At 31.5% G+C, this 19,593-nt stretch overlaps 1 protein-coding gene across 1 annotated transcript; it reads left to right on the top strand.

The window, feature by feature from the left end:
• Positions 1 to 8,901: 8,901 nt before the first annotated feature.
• Positions 8,902 to 9,532, top strand: LOC149242232 (uncharacterized). Its single transcript, XM_089367656.1, has 2 exons — positions 8,902 to 9,061; positions 9,125 to 9,532. The coding sequence occupies exons 1-2, from the start codon at positions 8,908 to 8,910 to the stop codon at positions 9,274 to 9,276; spliced, it is 306 nt and encodes a 101-aa protein (XP_089223782.1). The 5' UTR covers positions 8,902 to 8,907; the 3' UTR covers positions 9,277 to 9,532.
• Positions 9,533 to 19,593: the final 10,061 nt, after the last annotated feature.

The following is a 19,593-nucleotide window of genomic DNA, read 5'->3' as shown; positions in this document are numbered from 1 at the left end:
TGTTAGTAAAACTTAACAAATAATAATAATAATAATAATTTTGTAATTCTATTTATTTATTTTTTTTGTTAAATATTAAAATTAAAAATTAAAAATATATCTTTTAATTAAAAATATAATTCAAATTAAATTATTTTTCTCATTTATATTATTATATATTATAATTTAAAAAAATTATATTAAATTATAATTATAATTATATATATATATATATATAAACAATATTAATATATACAACCTGCTTTATCATTTCAACATTCATATTCACTCATATAAAAAATATACTTAAAGCTCCATAACTATTTTGAAGGCTTATGTTAAACTTCTTTTAAAAAAATGCACATTATGTATAAACTTTACTCATTACTAAATCAAAGAATTTAAAGATTATAACAACTTTACTCATTACTAAATCAAAGAATTTTAGCTCCAATAATTTGCTGAACAATTCGTTGCCCTAACCATTTTCCTCACAATTTTATTTTAACCTTAAATTGATGATCCTAGTTTTCATTTGTGCAAAGGTGCACTCACAGCGAATTTACATTTTCATGATTGGATTTTCACTTAATTTGGTTTTAATTTTATATCGTAAAAATACCGTAATCTCAAAAGGGACATTTCACCGAACTAAGGGCGTGGTTGGCATAATAATAATAATAATTATTATTATAAAATGAAGATCAAAGACGAAGGTTACACCCAAGTTTAGGGGAGATAATTTCAAAATATTTTTTATTTATAAAAAACCTTATCAAGATATCTAGACTCAGGTCCTTTCAAGGTAATAGAAAATGCATATTTTATAACAAATAATTATAATATAATTTAACCTATTAATAAAATAGTTTTCTGGGTCACTAAAACATACACCACTCTGAGAGAGTCTCACTACTCTCATGGGCCGAGTTCGATCGTAAAGAAGTAGCCAGCTTTTCCGGATATCGAAGTGGGGTGGAGTGGTGTGTGATATCATATTTGTATTTGTATTAATTAAAAGAGTAATTGGAAAAAAAAAATTCTACTGGTTTTTAATTTATTTTTTTTAATTGTATTTCAGATTTGTAATTTTAAAGATTTAGGTTTTGTTTTTTACAGGTGGAAAAACTTATTATAATTTAGTTGTCAAATCAGTAGTGAGGACAGCTATCTCTACCTGCTAACTGCAAATGCATGCTGAAAATCATTTTTATTTAAGGAAAACCACATCCCTGGAATAACCTATTGGTGGTCCTTAAGGGGACAGGTTTTCACTTCTGCAAAATACTTCTGGGTCTTGGGCAGTTAACCTATTTCTTTAAGTCCGACCAAGACAAACTCTTAGCCAAATAAATGCAGTTTTAGTACATACTCTGGACTTAAAAACCCAAGGTTATAAAAAATGCAAACCCAAAAGTTATAAAAAAAAGCAGTTCAAAATTTTAAATGTTTTGATATTTTATCTTTTAAAAAAATTCGGCAATTTTTTTTTGGGGATAACATTGCGGTTTTTTTAATTCAAAATATAGATTTAACCATATCAATTTTTTACTAAAAGTTACCAATAAAAACATCAAAAAATTTAAAATTAAATAATTATTTCCTTTTGGTAAAATTATTGTTTTTTAAGTTCAAAATATAGATTTAACAATGTCACGTTTTTAGTAAAATTAAACAAGGAAACCTGCCAAACAAAAAACCGAAAGACCGAAAGATAAAATATTAAATAATTAAAATTTTGGTAAAATTATTGTTTTTTAGTTCAAAATATTGATTTAACCGCTTTGCATTATCCGTATTTTACGGCATTTTTGCATCTGAGTTACCCCATTATTGGCAGGATTAGTTTATTAAGCTGTGGCTTCTCCTGCATCAGAGTGACACAGTTAAAGTCGCAGCATCTCCGTGAATCTATTTATAGCACAGAGTTAAAGCGCCTTCATTATCTATGGTTATTCGGACACGCTTTCGAATGAACAAATGTTGTTCATGTCACTTATGTTTACCACAACAAAGCGTACAAACCCAAACCATCATTTAGCTTATGTACTCTACAGTTTAAGAACATAATAAGGTTTAAAGAGACCATTTATTCAGTTGCAATCTAATTCCAAGGGTTTTAAAGTTTGACCTATTTCACCATCACAACATGGTCAATAAAAATGAAACCTAAACTATTTCCATCTATGTAGTTATTCAAATTAAAATAAATTGTAAAGTACATATCAATATAGAAGAATAGAGATCGATATCTAATAGTAAGATAATAATGTAGAGATAGTTAACATAATAACATTTTTTTATATCTCTAAAAAAGCTATTTAGATGTAAGATCTTAGCCTAAATATAGAAATTAGAGACAAGGAAGTTAATGAGTGGCACTATGCATTGTCAAGATGGAGTGGTGGATGTATTTGGTAACATGTTTTGGTGGTGGAACGACAATTATGTTGTGTGATGTTTGTTTTATGATCATTCGATATTGGTTAAATGTTTTGGAAATACATGCTCTGGAAATAAGACATATATGGAGATGGCATTCAAGCTTGTTTTGAGTATGGTTCTCTTGGAATTAGTAGGAAATTGTTACAATTATGAAAAGAAATGGCAATAGAAGTTCAAGATGAGAAGAATTAATTTGAATTGCTTTTTTGTTTGGTGGAAGTTGTGACATTGAAGGCCACTTATAAGTAACTTAGTATGCATAGAGATATGTTTACTCATTCCTTTTACTACTTTTTTTTGGTTTTGTATTTGGAATGTTCCTCATATCTATTATGGGTGGTTTCCATGCTTTAGGTGACCAAATAGAAGGGCCTCCTCTAGTAGTGATTTTCCTGTTATCAGACATAATTCGAGTCTGTGGATTCTCTATGGAATTTCATAATTGGATTATCTATGGAATTTCATGGTTTCAACACTATTGGTGCATGGTTTGGATGTGGAGAAATTCAATGCTCTGGTCTCAAGGTAACTTTAGTTTTCATTGGTTTCATCATGAATTTCTCAATTTTAGTTGTAAATTTCAAGTTTTACTTCATAGCCATTTGGATTTCGTTCTAGACTAATGGTTATGTTAGTAATTTTAATCCTTTTCTCTTAGTTGTATCCTTTCCCACCCCCTTTTCGAATCCTCTACAATAATGCCTCCACTTCTAATTTCCCTTATCTAGAAATCTCCATAAGCTTCTCCATCCCGAAATTTCAACCCTTGCACCCTTGGTCACTAAGTTATGTCCTTTGGCCACTCGATTTCTCACTAGGGTCAAATATTCAACACCCTCCTTTTTCCTAGGAGCTCACTATACACTCTCTGAGTCTACCCCGACTCTCCGCCACTTCCCTCAATGGCTATATGTTGATCATCTTCGGGTCAGAGAGGTGGTAGAAGGGGAAAAATTGGCTCCTTTATGGAGTCACCCTTCCACCTTCCTCCTCGCAAAATCAAGCTCAAGCAGCAACAAGATAAGCCATGGGTTGCTTTGTAGACATTATTCTTGAGGTGGTGTGGCACACCATAGTAGAAGTGGAGGAAGAGGTTCAATAGGAACATAAGTTTAATCTTGACTAGCATGTTGAAAGAGAGACAAGGAAACAAATCCCTGAAATCAACACCTCAACCAGGTCTCGACAAACCTCTTACATGTAGGTGGTCAATTTATATTAGTACATTCAAAATCTTATTGGAAGAGCTTTCATTTAATAATCTTACACTTAGCAGGAGATCATGTTCTACATGGCATAAATGATGGAAAAAAATTGAAAGGCTTGACAAGAAAGTCACTATCTTGGCCAAAAATCAAGCAAACATTACCTTTACCTCCACTAATGAAGATAACTACTCAATTCCACCAATCCAAATGAGATCTCCCACAACACGTAATGATTAAGTGAGCTAGCTTACTATATTATATTTTCTGCAATGACATTGTTTTGACTATGATGCTTAATCACTAGAAATTTATTTTGATTAGTTATCCTTCCAATAAGTGATAGAATTATTGTCTTAGTGATAGTTAATGTGAAAATTTTGAATCTTTGCTATTGGATTGGCTTCCCAAGTGGTAGATCGGTAGTAAAGGAAAATCAATCATGTATCCCCTTTTTTGCAAGTTAATGTAAATTTCCATACCTTACAAGAAAAAGTAACATTTTTCTATAAAACTCTATTCTCTACCAACTGGTTTTCTGAAGCTCACATGATCCTCCATTCAATTTTTAGTGTATTTTTTATCACAAGTCTCCTTTGCTTCCTTGCATCGTGCAACTTGGCAGCTTTGATACCATTGAGTCAAATATTTGGGTGGGCGAAGATCTAGGATTCTTGAACCTTGAGAGAGAGGACATAAAAAATACAATATTCCCTTAAACGACTCTTACAAAAAAAATGAACAAAAAATACACATAGTGAACAACATATGAAAAGAACATAATTCTTTATTAAATGAAGAAATCCCTTTCACTACATTGTGGTGGAAAAATCCATCCTTTTATAAGGTCAGATCGATTATTTATAGTATTTTCAATGCATTCTTGATTTACAATAACATGGGTGGATACTTTTGGTGGATACCATGGATGGATTCCACTTTCCTTTTAGATCATTGAACTATGTTGCAGAATTTGATGGTCCAATGCCTCCTGCAAGATCACCTATTGGTCACTCTTGGCATAATCGTGTTACCAAGGTGTTGCATTGGATTAGGGTGCAAGTCAATGTAGGTAGTCTAGGTTTCAATAATTTTGTCGGCCCTATAATAGCGGGATACCTCTATATTTATTGAGGGGATTCAGAATGGAATTTAGGATAAATTTTTACATCAACTACTTTGACGTAGGAAATTTTTAGGGTTTAGATAATGGATCTACACGAGATAAAAATAATGATAGGCACAACCTAACACTAGCTACTTAGTCACTTAGAGGAAGGTGTAAACCCCCTGTCCAATATCCTCTAGTAGTGACGCTTATTCCTCTGCTTCAAATTCTACCCAATTTTGACAACGAATTGATAAGTGCCTACATGTGAGGATATTTCCAACAAATCCATCTCCATTTGGATGTAACCATGTAAACCACAATAGTACTTCAGAACTAAGTGCCATTCGATGTCTCTGATACCTAGCTTTAAGAATAATGTATGGAAAATATTGGTGTACTCTGACACTGCTCGGTCTCCCTCTTGTTAGAGGGTTGTCTGTCTCGTATATTGGCCATTATAGTTCCATACAAGGAATAATTCTTCCCTAAGGCCATAAACAAAATCTTCCCAAGTGGATCCTGCCTTGAATATCATAGAATCATTTTCCTAGTAACCTTCCCACCAATCTTTGAGACAAGGAAGCTATTTTGAAGTGCAAAGGTGATCTTTTCATTGTTGGATTTTTTCTTGACATAGTAATACACCTTTAATAGATTTAACCATTCCTCCAAAGAATATGTATCTATTTGACCTTAAAACACAAGAATAAAAAAGCTAACCTGTACCTTGAACAGTGTCACACCTCCAAAATTGCTACTAGTTGAAGGTTCCTGGTTGTTGTTCGAAATATTGAAAGGATATTGGAAAAATTGTCAATCATGTCATTCTTCTATTGCAAGAGTGCTTCCTTGAGCAACAACTTGAAAGGACCTCCCACCCCATCATATCTCTTTTCTTCTGCCATGGGTAATCGCTTGGGTTCATGAGAGCAATTGTTCCCAAGTGAAACTAGCTACAACTCTCTATACCTTGACTTCATCAGAGTCATGCATTAAGAAATAACAAGGAATAGATTGCTCGGATACCACTTATGTGGGTTGTACAAGGAATAATATGAAATAAAAGAAAGGAAATGCAGTACATAGAGAAATATACTAGAAAAATGATATTATGAAAATTCAAATTCTATTAAGGAATGGAATAGAAGAACACTATAGAACACACACTCGCTAGAATGGTGGTAGTTATCTTTTAACAAAGAGAGATGTCAACTTTGTACAATCACAAAAGTTAGTATAAGAGGCCAAAAGAATAACCTTTTGACAAAAAGAAAGATCCTAGAGGTCCAAAACCCTAACCCTAGAAGATTAAATATCAAAACATTTGTAGGATTCAATGTGGTTAGTTGATGAAATATCTAAATATTTGTAGGATGCCATGTGGTTAGTTGGTACATCAACTTCCTTAGGGTGCAACTTTTGCATAAAATATCTGTTTTGGGCGCACAATAAATTGTTGGAAAGAAATATCCAAAGACTACATTATTTAGAGCTTCAAAATGACCCTGAAAATTTCGAACTCAAAAATTATAAAAAAATAACCAAAAAATTGAAAATTGTTTAAACTGTGGAAAACTTACCACATATCTACCTAAATAAAATTATGCCATAAAAACATTTGAAAAATATAAATATATATACAAATTGTATCATCATTCACCACATAAATATGACTAAAACAATATATAAAGTTCTACAACATTAATCACCTAAAACATTATTATCTTCGTATAAAAATATTTCAATCACAATATAATATAAAATTTTATAAAGTTAATCACACAAAAGATTACTATCTTACATAAATATACTTCGATCGCATTATAACAAAGTACTCTCTGAATTATTTCAATTTATTTTATAAATATTCCCTCCTTCAACTTTACACATACAAAATCATAAACTTAACTTTTTTTTACTTGATTTTGTTTTATTTGAAAACATATTTAGAAACCAGTTATACACATGCTTGTAAAATGTTATTTTAAACTGTTTTCTTTAAACAAATTAATAAAACGACAAATTAAATTATCTGCTAATGCCCTTACAAATTTGTTAAATTTTTTATTTAAATTTATAATTTTAATGATACAAATTTGCTTCATTTAATCATTTTAAAATTGAAAAAACAAACCAACTTTATTTTAATTAAAAAATATGTAAATAAGTGGAGAGTAAGTCTCTAATATAGAAATGGGTGTTGGATTTTATTTTTTAGTTAACAAAATATATATTTAGGAAAATAGAAAATATGTTATAGTGATTTTACAGTGAATTTTGTTGGGCAAAATTAATGATATTGTAGTTTAAATATCATTGAATATATTGAATATATAGCTTGAGTGGGCCTAATGGTTAAAAGCATGTGCCTCCTCTAAAGAGGTCAAAGTTTCAAAACCAGAGGGGTAGAGTATGTATGCCTTCATAAACTTAGTAGACTTAGCAGGAGTATGTATGCCTTCATAAACTTAGCAGACTTAGTAGTCAAATCATTGCAGAGGCCTCATACACCAATTTGGTGTCTCATGCCTTCATAAACTTAGCAAACTTAGTAGAACAAAGGGGTCTCATACACCAATTTGTTGTCTCATGGCTTCATAAACTTAGCAGACTTAGTAGTCAAATCATTACAGGGGTCTCAAACACTAATTCGGTGTCTCATGCCTTCATAAACATAGCAGACTTAGTAGTCAAATCATTAGTAGGTACCTTATGCCACAAACAAGGGGTTCCCATACACCAATTTGGTGTCTCATGCCTTCATAAACATAGCAGACTTAGTAGTGAAATCATTGTAGGGGCCTCATACACCAATTTGGTGTCTCATGCCTTCATAAACTTAGCAGACTTAGTAGAACAAAGGGGTCCCATACACCAATTTGGTGTCTCATGCCTTCATGAACTTAGCAGACTTAGTAGTCAAATCATTGCATGGGTCTCATACACCAATTTTGTGTCTCATGACTTCATAAAATTAGCAGACTTAGAAAATAGAAAATATGTTATAGTGATTTCACAGTGAATTTTGTTGGGTAAAATTAACGATATTGTAGGTTAAATATCATTGAATATATAGCTTGAGTGGGCTTAATGGTTAAGAGCATGTGCCTCCTCCAAAGAGGTCAAAGGTTCAAAACCAGAGGGGTAGAGTATGTATGCCTTCATAAACTTAGCAGACTTAGCAGAAGTATGTATGCCTTCATAAACTTAGCAGACTTAGTAGTCAAATAATTGCGCCGAAGTAGGTACATTGTCCCACAAACAAAGGGGTCTCATACACCAATTTGGTGTCTAATGCCTTCATAAACTTAGTAGACTTAGTAGTCAAATCATTGCAGAGGCCTCATACACCAATTTGGTGTCTCATGCCATCATAAACTTAGCAAACTTAGTAGAACAAAGTGGTCTCATACGCCAATCTGGTGTCTCATGGCTTGATAAACTTAGCAGACTTAGTAGTCAAATCATTGCAGGGGTTTCAAACACCAATTTGGTGTCTCATGCCTTCATAAACATAGTAGACTTAGTAGTCTAATCAAGGTACCTTGTCCCACAAACAAAGGGGTAGTCAAATCATTACAAGGGCCTCATACACCAATTTGGTGTCTCATGCCTTCATGAACTTAACAGACATAGTAGAACAAAGGGGTCTCATACACCAATTTGGTGTCTCATTCCTTCATAAACTTAACAAACTTAGTAGTCAAATCATTGCAGGGGTCTCATACACCAATTTAGTGTCTAACTTGCCCCTCACTTTAAAATTAGATAATAATAATAAATATTTTTATTTTACCAATTAAATATTATATTATAAGATATTATTAATATTGGATAAATATATTTTTTTTAATCGGAAAATCATATCTAATTATTGACTTATTAATTCATGCTTATCTAATTGATTATGATACAGACTCTCCGTGTGCAACTTGGCTAAACTGTTCGTCTCACATTGTTTGTCTCTCACTGGTGTGATAGCGACGTGATCAATGATCAATTCCTCGTATCACATCGAACCCTAATCCAGTTTAAATAAAATAACTGAACTTGACTCGTTCATAACCCGGAAATTTCATGCTCGTTCCTAGCGACTAAAAAACTGTAAAAAATATAAGTATTAGAATTATTAGGCGAGCAGCAGCAGCAGATTGAGCAAAGATAATAATGGGGCGGACTACTGTCATGGCTTGCCTTCTCTGCTTATCGTTACTTCTTCTCTCATTACTGGGTTTGCCCGTGACAACAGAAGCTCGAACGCGCGCGGCCTTTTCTTCTTTGTCTGATATTGATGGTCATCATTATTTTCCAACACCGACAGGTTTGATGATATTCAATTCCAACGAGAAATCATATTTCTTTGATAAGAGTTGTTTGGTTGCAGGAGAGGGATCAGGGGGAGGTTGGAAGACAGCAATAAGAGCCGCGAGGCGTTCACGACATGTCCCGAGGCGTTCACGACTTGTCCCGACACCTCCGATAGGAGGCACTAGTAAACCCTATTTTGTTTTTCCGCCTCCACCGATAGAACCATAGGCCAACAGTCTTCAAATATTATCGGAGGGTTTTGGTTAAGGATTCTTAACATGCAGCGTACTCTTGCGTGGGCCATACCTTTGCTGGATTTCGATATGGTTTATGCATAACGTTAAGAACTTTGTATAACAAAAAATCTACATCTATGTGTTGGTAGAAGTAGCTAGTACTCGGTATGTGTTGGTAGAAATAGTAAGTATTAGGTATGAATGTAATTTCCGAAGAGTTGAGTTTGAGTTAAGTTAAGAAAAACAAGTCAGGTTTAATATTAGAAATAAAGTTTGGTGTAAACTTGTATGTATGAAGTATTTAACATAGAAAAAATCAAATTTAATATAGATTGCAGGATTAAGTTTGGATATATATTAAGTTTGGTGTTTATATATCATAGTTGCTTCATTGTAATATGAAGAAAAAGAAAGACGAGCAGTGACTTGGTGTATATGTAAAAACATTTAAAGAATAAAAAATCTTTATTGAAGTAAAAGGTTGTGTATTTATCCTTGTGTTTGTACGTGTTCTGGGTTTCCGGATCGACGTTTTTCTCTCCACGTGTATAATGGATTTCAAGTTCATATTAACAGATCAATATCCCATTCAATGCTTTCGTTCCATGTATATATTAGCCAAGTTGCCTGTCAAAACATATATTGCATCTAAATTGCGTCATTGCATAGGACACATCGATCTCTAGGTTAAATCACATTATTACCATTCTTGAATTTTCTTAGACCTGAATTATATTTTTTTATCCATTAATAATTGCTCGTATAAAATAAAATAAAATAAAATAAAATAAAATAAAATAAAATAAAATAAAATAAAATAAAATAAAAGGATGTTATTTTATAGAATGTATATAAACATTATAATTATATTTTATAAAAATATTAATGGGTTATTTTACTAAATTATATATTTAATAGAAGCTTATTATTTGTAAGAGTTGTGATTTTAGTTAGGTATTGAGGAGAAAACACTCTAAACTAATTAAGATCTCAGGGTTATTATTAGGTTTAAATTTGGCCACAAAATCAATTCCAGTAGCCAACTCAAATAAACAGTTATTCATTTCTCTTATTCTACACAACTTAAGTGTACCCTTCTTTGCATCATAGTTCTTAAGGTTGTCTCATTTTTCTTCTAATAGGAAGCCTTAGAATTGTGTCTCTAGGAGCCCCAACTACTATTGTGGAGTCTCCAAACACACTAAAACCTTAAACTAAAGGAATTCTATCCTAGAAAATTCTCCTTCTAGGGCTCTAACCTTCCCCAAGGAAATTCAAAGAAAATTGTTTCAAATATTCAGATGGATTCACCTTGAACACCCATGGGTTATTTTATTCACCTTGAACACCCATGGGTTATTTTTCCCAAGATTCCAGTGGCTTACTAACTTACAACCCACCTCCTATAAACTTAATGTGGATTGTAGTGCATTAAGCAATAAGGCATAGAAAGGGCAAGGTTGTGATGTCTAAGGCATAGAAAATGCAAGGTCTCCATGTTGGTGTGGCCCAGGAGATTGGGACATTTGCATCATGGTGCCTTAAAAATTATGCAAAAAATTACTAGTGACCTCTCTATAGAATCACTTGAGCAAGCAACATGATATATGCAAGGGTTGTACCTTAGGGAAGTATGTAAACTCCACATTCCATGATCGAGACAACAAAGCGAATGAGAATCCAATTTGATGTTTGTGGACCCTTCTCGACAACCTCCATTGTTAGACATAAATACTATGTTATTTTTATTGATGATTTCTCAAGAAATTGTTTGATCTTCTTCATGCCCAAGAAGGATGAGACGTGAGACATTCTGAAAATTTGTAGAATTCAAGGCACTAGTTGTGAAAGAGACCAACAAGCAGGTGAAAGATCTCAGGAGCAAGAATGGAGGGAAAAAGCAGGTGAAGGATCTCAGGAGAATGGAGGAAAAAAGAAGGTGAAGGATCTCAAGAGGGAGAATAGAGATGAGCATGTTTCGAATGACTTCGAGGAGTTTCTTGCCAAAGAAGGAAACTTTATTCTTAGGTTTGGTGAGAAAAGCATTCAAAATTAGAATATTTAAAAATGATTAGTACTTAGGTAAATAACATATTATTTACCATCACTTATTTCCCACTATAGTTTAAGAAACACATTGCATAAAAAAAGATAGAAATAAGATGTAAATAAATATATTTTCTAGGAGTTACTTCCCACCATTATTTATGTAGGAATAAAGTTATAAATGTGTAGACATGTCAGTTTTTTAGGTTCTTCCAACCCAATACTACAAGATTCGATTTTCCTATTAACTACTGTTAATTTAGCATTGAACAATGAAAATTATAATGTTTTATGTAATTTTTAGAGAGCATAATTTGTAACTTTAGTGGTAAGCACTATACTTCCTGGAACACTTGTTTTAAAGGAATTGTTAATTTTACATTCAACGCATTTATAGATGATCAAAATTTAACCTCTTCCCCTTTGGGATTCCTTCGCCTATTTTGGAGGTATGCTAGTTATATTTGTGGATGTGGGAAATACTTCTTCCTGGCATAGGTTTATCATTTCCTATTGGAATGTGGAACCATAATGAAAGAATGGACATGAATTCAATTTTATTAAAGATGATGCACATATAAATACAGACCTTTGGATTCAACTTCTAAGGTTTTTTGGATGTCTAGTAATTGTACATAGTCCACACCATAACTCTAATGGATTAGGTGTCCAACATTCCCCCTTAATCCAAAGGGCTGTATATGAGTCCAAGAAGATAGCCAAAGTGAAAAAAATTGTGGTAGCCAATCCTTGGATGTGCTCCTTGAAATAATGGTTTAAGGTAGACCACAAACCAATTGAGGTAGAAGAACATGAGGCATTTACCACTGGCCGTTTAAGGCCAACCACCCAACCTCGAACTAAAGCTCGAAGCAGTTCCTGGGACTAAAGTTTTTGCTCATGGAAGTGCTTAAACATAAGTATTTTATGGTAGTTTAAAGTTGACCATAAATTGATGTAACTTAAACATACTTATTTTATGGGCGGTGGTTTAAGGTATGCAACAACCAAAACACTCATGGAGCACGACTCTGTCTAAGGCTACAACCTGACTATCTCCACCTCTAGGCTCTAGTTTACTTCGTGACCATCAATTCCTCTGTCACATACAAAGGGAGAAGATAAAAAAATCTCAACTGGAAGACGTGTCAATACTCATGACTAAACTCTAAGGTATAAGTGTCAATACTCATGACTAAACTCTAAGGTATAAAGTTTTTTTTTTTTTGGATTTGATACAATTTTTAGTGAATTTATAATTTTTTTGCTATTTAAAATATATTTTTAAATATATAAATAAAACACATTCAACAACTCCTATCTTGTTTTTAATATATGAATTATATAATTCAAACCCATAATTTACCTAAATTTAAAATCAAATTTCTTAATATATAATTGGTTAAACATTTAATTTATATCATATTTTGAAAAAATTACAAATTAAAAAATATGATTTTCTTAACATTAATAAAGTTTAACCTTTCATATATATAATTTTTTTTTTTTAATAATTTTCCATATTACACTCTGCTCTTTCTTCGTAAAGCACCTTGCTATTCTCTATATAATATAGTTTGGAATTAACCTTGAATTAATTAAATAGGTTAGAGAAATTATAATTAAAAAATTATATATTAATTTAAAAAAATATAATTAAATATTTTATACATTATTTTTTTAGTAAATAAAAAAATTAATTAATTTTTTTGAAAAATTGAAAGAGTAAAAAAATTTACTTCTTTATTTTTAAATATAATAATTTTAAATTAATAAATTACAAATTAAAAATATGATTTTCTTAACATTAATAAAGTTTAATTGTTCATATATATAATTTTTTATTTTTAATAATTTTCAATATTACATTCCTCTTTCATCGTATATAATATATTTTGGAATGAACCTTGAATTAATTAAATATGTAAAAGAAATTATAAGTGAAAAATTTATACATTAATTTAAAAAAAATTATAATTAAAGTTTAATCTTTCATATATATAATTTTTTAATTTTAATAATTCTCAATATTACACTCTGCTCTTTCATCTTAAAACACCTTGATATTCTCTATATAATATATTTTAGGATGAACCTTGAATTAATTAAATATGTAAAATAAATTATAATTAAAAAAATTATACATAATTTAAAAAAAATTATAATTAAATATTTTATACATTATTTCTTAGTAAATAAAAAAGTTAATTATTTTTTTTGAAAAATTGAAAGAGTAAAAAATTTTACTTATTTATTTTTAAATATAATAATTTTGAATTAATAAAATCCTGTTATTAATTTCTCAAATATCCTCAAACTTAATCATTTATATAAATATTATATATCAATCTTTTGATAATTTTAACACTAATGAAGACAGACCAATAATTCCTATAATAATTTTTAATTTAAATATTATAAGTCCTATCTAATTTGAAAAAAACAAATATTATACCTATTATATGACAATGATGTGATAGTTTTAACAAATTAGTGGTGTTTATAATTCTATTGGATAAACCTATACTTATAAATCTATAATACATTAATAATTTAAGTAATATAATTCTTTATTTAAGAAATTCAAATAAATTAATAATTTAGGTGATATAATTTTTTATTTAAAATTTTTATAATAAATTAATAATTTAATTAATATAATTTTTTATAAAAATTTTAGAACACTTCTAAAAACTGAATATGAAAGTAAAATGATGAAAGAGATATATAATTCATTTAATTATTATTTGAAAGTAATGTTTTTTTTTTAAGAAAAAAATAGAATATGAGATGATCTTTATTATAGGTTTATTTATTTTTTATTGAAATCTTGGAATTAAAAAATAACTTAACATATGTGTTTCAAGTTACCATTTCAAAAAGTTTAATTTAAAATAAAGAACTTTAGCTCGGTGCTTGAGAAACCATGATCCAAGGGCATCTAATCCCTCAAAATCACCCTTCTTGGGCCACACCATCCCTAAGTTGACTAGATTTTTTAGCATAGCAAACACACAATCAACCCGTGAGATTTAATCATGGGTCGCCTTGCTAAAAATTCAATCCTCAACTTATTGTGTTAGCAAAACTTTAAGAAATAATAATAATAATAATTTTATAATTCTATTTATCTCCTTTTTTATTAAATATTAAAACTTATATTAAAATTAAAAATTAATTTAAAACATATATTTTATTTAAAAATATAATTTAAACTGAAATATTTTTCTTCATTTTATATTAATATTTATTATACTTTCAAAAAATTTATATAAAATTATATATATATATATATATATATATATATTTTCTCTCTTCCCTTAAAAATATTATTACTTCATTTTATCATTTCAACGTTCCTATATTTAAAATTTCATAACTGTTTTAAATACTTATGTGGAACTCTTTTTTTAAGAAAATGCACACTATCTATATCTTAAGCTTTACTCATTACTAAGTCAAATGATTATAACGACTTCACTCATTTCTGAATCAAAGAATTTTAGCTTCAATACTTTGCTGAACAATTAGTTGCCCTAACTATATAGATTTTACTATACAGAAACATGTTATAATTGAATTAATTTACATTTTCATGATTAGACATCTCTGAATTTAATTTTAATTCTATATCACAAGAATACCGTAATCTTGTTGATCTTAAAAGGGACATTTCACCAACAAAGGGTGGGGTTGGCATACTAATAATGACGTAGTCTTTAACGCGACTTTTTGAAAGCCTTTCCGGCGATTTTTTCCGGTGAAAATCCGGCAGTAATTTATTGAAATCCAACTTTGATAACTAGTTTCTGCACAATGAAAGCGTTCCAGGGGTTTTTCAGGGTGCTGAATCCGAATATGCAGTTAAAAAACCATTTTAACTGCAACAAATCATGATTTCATCTCAATTTCTTCCGCCGGATTCCGTCACCGGAATCTCAAAAAGTCGCATTATAGACAACTCCCTAAACTAATAATTATAAAATGAAGATCAAAGACCAAGGTTACATACAACCGAGTTTAAGGGTCCATAATTTCAAGATTTTTTTATTCAGGGGACTTAGCAAGCAATGAAGTAGACAGAATGTTGTACTCTTGAATCGCATCGTTACAGTAGCACGAGGATAGTATGGCCTGCGACTACCCTAATGTCGAGCCTCAGGTCCGTGTACTGTGATGGAAACTTCGTATTTTATCGCAAATATTTGTTGGTCTCCGTCCACTCCATCCCACCACGAGACTCTCCCATACTCTCGTGGACCGAGCTTTTGAGTATGTCTGTGGAGGCAGTGAGCTTAAGTTGATTGCAGATTTTTTGAATATTTGGGAATCAGATGGACATGAGGCAGTCAATGTTCATCAGATTCTCAAATATTTGGAAAATTTACAATTATTGGAGAAATTTGCAATTGATTTAAGAATGACCCCTGTTAGGGGGTGGCGTAAAAAAAATAAAAATAAACAAACATACCACGCAAAAAAACCATAACATAGAAAAATTAAATTACATCATATTTTCACATATTTGTTTTTTTAATGTTATACCATATATTATCAGAATTTTACAGCATTTTTGCATCTGAGTTACTCCGTCGTTGGCAGGCTTAGTTCATTAAGTTCTGGCTTGTCCTGAATCAGAGTGAACACATCATCTCCGAGAATCTATTTATAGCACACAGTCATTTAATATGGCGATAATCTTAAATCTCTGAATTCAAAACAAAGGGCCTTCGTTATCAGTACTTATTCGTACAAACTTTCGAATGCACAAATGTAGCAAATGTTTGTTCATTTCCCTTGTGGTTACCACAACAGAGCATACAAACCCAAAACATCATTTAGCTTGTTCACTCTACCGTTTAAGAACATGATAAGGTTTAAAGAGACACCACTTATCCATTTATTCCGTTGCAATCTAATCCAAGGGATTTGAAGTTTGATCTTTTTCAACATGACAACTTGATGACTAAAAAGAGGCAAAAATTATTTGCATCTATGTACTTATTCAAAATTAAATCAATTAAAAAAAATAGAGATTTATATTTAATAATAACAAGATAATGATATAGAGGTGGTTAAGATAATAACCTTTTCCATATTTTTAAGGAGGGTGTCACATATGAGATCTCTGCTTTCACATAGAAATGAGAACGATCAAAATTGTTGAGGGACGCTATACATCGCCAAGGTGGAGTGGCGCATGTAGTTGGCGACATGTTTGAGTGGTGAAACAAGAGTTAGCTTGTGTGAAGTTTGTCTCATGATTATTCAACATTGGTTAGAAGCTCTAGAAATACAAGCATATAAGGAGATGGCATTTAAAATTTCTCTTAGCATGATTATCTTGGAATTAATGGGAAAATGTTAAAATTATGAAAAGGAATGGTATGAGAAGTTCAAGATGAGAAGCCTTAATTTAAATTTATTTTTTGTCCTGGTAAAGTTGTGATATTCAAGGATGCTTATAAGTAACTTAATATACTATGATATGTTCACTCATTATTTTTACTACATTTTCTAGTTTTGCATTTCGAATGCTCATGATATCTAATCTGGGTGGTTGTCATGCTTTAGGTGACAAAATAGAAGGGCCTCCTCTGGTAGTGATGTCCTTGTTATCACATACTTTTAAGTTATATGGATTATCTATGTAATTTCATTGTTTCAAATTTGTTAGCGCACAATTCAGACATGGAGAACTTCAATGGTCTGGTCTCAAGGTAACTTTAGTTTTCATTGGTTTCATCATGAATTTCTCAATTTTAGTTGCAAATTTCAAGTTTTACTTCATATTCATTTCTCTTTCGTGCCAACTTATGGTTTTGTTAGTAATTTTGATTATTTTTCTCTTAGTTGTATCTGACCCCCACCCCCCCATTTTCTAATCCTCTGTAGTAACCCCTCCACTTCTAATTTCCCTTATCTCGAAATCTCCCTCGACTTCTCCATCCTTCAATTTTATCCCTCCCACCCCTGGTCACTAACTTATGTCCTTTGGCAACTCGATTTCTCACAAGGGCCAAATATTCACCACTCTCCTTTTAACTAGGATCTTACTATACACTGTCTGACTCCAAGCCAACTCTCCTCTCCCTTACCTCGATTTCTAGATGTAGATCATCTTAGGGTCATAGAGGTGGCAGAAGGGGAAAAGTTGGCCCCTTTACAGGTCAAGTCACCCTTTCACCTTCCTCCTCACAAACTAGGGCTCAAGCAACATCAAGGCAATGCATGACTTTCTTTGTGGATATTATTCTTGAAGTGTTTAGGCACACCATAGCAGAAGTGGAAGAAGATGTCCAATAGGAATGTAGGTTTAATATTGACTAACGTATTGAAAGAGAGACAGGGTATTGAATCCCCGAAATAGGAACCTCAACTAGGTCTCAAGAAAACTCTTACATGCAGATGGTCAACTTATATTGGCACATTCAAACTCTTATTGGAAGAATTTTCATTCATCGATATGAAACTCAACAAGAGACCTTGTTGTTCTACATGATAGAAATGATGCAGAAAATTAAAAGTATAGATAAGAAAGTCTTTGTATTCACCAAAAATGAAGCAGACATCACCTTTATCCCCGCTAATGAAGATAGTGACTCTCCTCCACCAATCCCAAGGAACTCTCCCACGACATGTAATGATCAAGTGAGCCATTTTACTAGATTATATTTTATATAATGACAATGTTTTGACTATGATGTGTTAGTATCCTATAATCGTAGTAGTTAGAAAACAAGTTTTATCTTTCAAGTTTAATTGGAAAATTTGTAAAGGTTTGCTATAACCTTGTAGATATCAAGCTATAGGTTTTAGTTTAGAATAAAATTTTCATTATTGAATGTAATTATGTCATTGTATGTGAAAGGTCATGTAAATGGTCATTTGTATTCAAAGAGTTCGAGTTAAGTGAATCTAGGGTCAATAACCATTCAAGTCATGAGAGGGGGTATGGTGGTCCTTGTCTTGCATCATTGGGACGATCTAGTGACATCTTATCAAGTAGTTTTGTGATCAAATTAGGCCTGTATTATGACATCAACCTCCAGTAAAATAGTCTAAAAGGTTCGTTGCGAAAGTCTACACGGGGTGCTGTGATTTTACTAAGGCATCAAATTTTGATGATGAATCAGAATTTTTGGCACTTTTTTCCATGTAGGAGGCTTTTGTGAATATTTGGATCAACTCCAAATCATTTTTCTCAATTGGAAGATCAGTGTTTGGTCAAGTCATGAAGAGCGAGGTTCGTTGCACAACTGCCGCAAGAAAAAGGTTTGGGGTTTGAAATGCTATATGGACCATTCCATCTCATCCCAATAACCTTAGCATGTCAAGCGATCATCATAGGTAGTATAAGCTTGGAGCGCTATGCTTTCACATGATCACTGTATTTTAACCTTATCTCTTGAACCCTGTACCTATTTTCCATGAAATGCTTACAGTAGATGCATGGTGGTGAGATGAATAAAAATAAATTAATTTCAGGTCAAAATGCTTCACGGTTTTTGAGAAACGAGCCACAATCATCTACAAAAAAAATTGGATTGTCGCGAGATTTGTCAGTCAGATTTGGCTCAAAATTTGTGTTGATAAAAGTTATAATGATATTAACTTGCTGTCAAAAAATCCACTAAATCTAGATTACCAGTTGGTATATATTAAAAGATATAGTTGTTGTGCTTTAGCATTGCGTTTTTGGACAGGCAATTGTTTAACAATCAAATTCGACTCCAAATCTTCCAAAATTGATTTTGAAGATGATGACAAGTGGCCATTAGTTTAAAAATTTAGGGGATAAGCTTCATCAACCTGTAACTACTCAAAACACTTGGTAGCCTTTAAAAAATCGAATACTCTAGCTCTTAGCTATACGAGACTTCATTGCAACCAATTCATTTTAGGTTTCTCTTCATGATTTTATTTCCATCAACTAATATCTGTATTTATAAATTCCAAATTGACTAAATTGGATTTAAGCTTATCATCCTAAATATATAAGGCATATGTAGATGAATGTACAGTGGGGGGGGGGGGGGGGGGGTGGGGGTGTTTGGGCAAGTGTGAGAAGACTTATTTTTGGCGCATATTGTAATCATTTTTTGAATTTTAATGAAACTAGTGGATCAGAAGTACTTGGTTAAATATCTTCATATATTCATGTGATTCGGCTCCCTTATGAGTGTGTTTCCTATTCTATGTGTTATATTTCTTCCTATGATGTTTAAATGAAAAACTTGTTTCAAAATTCATCTAATTAATG

This window comes from Pinus tabuliformis, chromosome 8, assembly GCF_031772625.1.
Source record: "Pinus tabuliformis cultivar Carrire ecotype Pingquan chromosome 8, CPIR1, whole genome shotgun sequence".
Taxonomy (NCBI): Eukaryota; Viridiplantae; Streptophyta; class Pinopsida; order Pinales; family Pinaceae; genus Pinus; species Pinus tabuliformis.
Note: the sequence above shows the minus strand (reverse complement) of the source record. Positions and strands in the feature narration are given on the sequence as shown.

Coding starts and splice junctions, on each gene's coding strand:
- LOC149242232 (XM_089367656.1), top strand. CDS start 8,908: ATGGGGCGGACTACTGTCATGGCTTGCCTTCTCTGCTTATCGTTACTT. Junction 9,062..9,124: donor TTATTTTCCAACACCGACAG/GTTTGATGATAT, acceptor GTTTGGTTGCAG/GAGAGGGATCAGGGGGAGGT.